Below are 1,090 nucleotides of genomic sequence, written 5' to 3'. Positions count from 1 at the left end.
AGGTTAGGTTAGGTTAGGTTAGGTCAGGTTAGGCTAGGTTAGGTTAGTTTAGGTCCGGTCAGGTCAGGTCAGGTCAGGTTAGGACAGATCAGGTGGGGTCATGTCAGGTCATGTCAAGTCAGATCATGTGAGGTCAGGTTAGGTCAGGTCAGGTTAGGTTAGTTTATCAGACAGTGTACAATCTGTACTGTTGCAGATTTGCTGCTCCGACCACTTCTCAATCCATGTTGGAAATCTCCTATTAAGTTATTCGTATTATGGTGGTCGATTAATATTTCTAGCTTTATTTTTTCAATCAATTTACCAAAGACTGACGTTAAGGCAACTGGTCTGTAGTTCTGTGGTTGTTTTCTTTCCTCTTTTTGATATAAAGGTTTAACTATACCAAGTTTGAATTTCATCGGAAGAACACCTCCTTCAACTACACAATTTATTAAATGGACTAATGGTATGGCTAACTCCCCCTTGCATTTTTTTAGTAGAAAAGGAGAATATTCATCCCATCCAGCAGAACTTTTATTTTTTAGGCTGTCAATTAGCTATGTTATATCCCTTATTTTTACTCTAGGTACCTTACAAGAGTCCCGTTTCTTTTCCTTGTTATATTTAAACTGCCTCTCCAGTTTCACACAAGTATTATTTTCAATAATGACACATTAGTACAATTATGAGAGGATATATCCTTGTCAAAGTTAATATTATCACACAAATTTATAGTTTCTAAATTAGGAACACTGAGCGACATTGTTATCCTAAAAAATTAACAAACTTGACATTGCAGTGAGCAATTATTTCCATTTGCTTGCTCTGCAGGCATATCTAATTATAACTTCTGTGTTTCGTGTGTATGGCATCTGAGGTTATGTTAGGTCAGGTTATGTAATTTCATGTTAGGATAGGTCAGCTTAATTTTGGTCAGGTGTGGTTAGGTTAGGTTAGGTTAGGTTAGGTTAGCTTTGGTTAGGTTAGGTTAAGTTAGGTTAGGCTAGGCTAGGCTAGGCTAGGCTATGCTAGGTTCGGAAAGGCTAGGCTAGGCTAGGATAAGCTAGGCTAGGCTAGGCTAGGCTAGGCTAGGCTACATTAGGCTAGG

The 1,090-nt window shown here is 38.4% G+C and overlaps 1 protein-coding gene across 1 annotated transcript; it reads right to left on the bottom strand.

Moving 5' to 3' along the window:
• Positions 1–158: 158 nt before the first annotated feature.
• Positions 159–745, bottom strand: LOC126330614 (uncharacterized). The gene is made up of 2 exons (XM_049996378.1): positions 664–745; positions 159–421 (listed from the first exon to the last, which is right to left on the bottom strand). The coding sequence occupies exons 1-2, from the start codon at positions 743–745 to the stop codon at positions 159–161; spliced, it is 345 nt and encodes a 114-aa protein (XP_049852335.1).
• Between the last annotated feature and the right edge of the window lie 345 nt (positions 746–1,090).

This window comes from Schistocerca gregaria, unplaced genomic scaffold, assembly GCF_023897955.1.
Source record: "Schistocerca gregaria isolate iqSchGreg1 unplaced genomic scaffold, iqSchGreg1.2 ptg001312l, whole genome shotgun sequence".
Taxonomy (NCBI): Eukaryota; Metazoa; Arthropoda; class Insecta; order Orthoptera; family Acrididae; genus Schistocerca; species Schistocerca gregaria.
This window is presented reverse-complemented; position numbering and strand designations above follow the sequence as displayed.

What these genes read in the sequence shown, in the direction of transcription:
- LOC126330614 (XM_049996378.1), bottom strand. Translation starts at nt 745, where the DNA reads ATGTCGCTCAGTGTTCCTAATTTAGAAACTATAAATTTGTGTGATAAT. An exon ending in GGATATATCCTCTCATAATT is followed by an intron (nt 422 to 663) that starts GTACTAATGTGT and finishes TAAATTGTGTAG; the next exon opens with TTGAAGGAGGTGTTCTTCCG.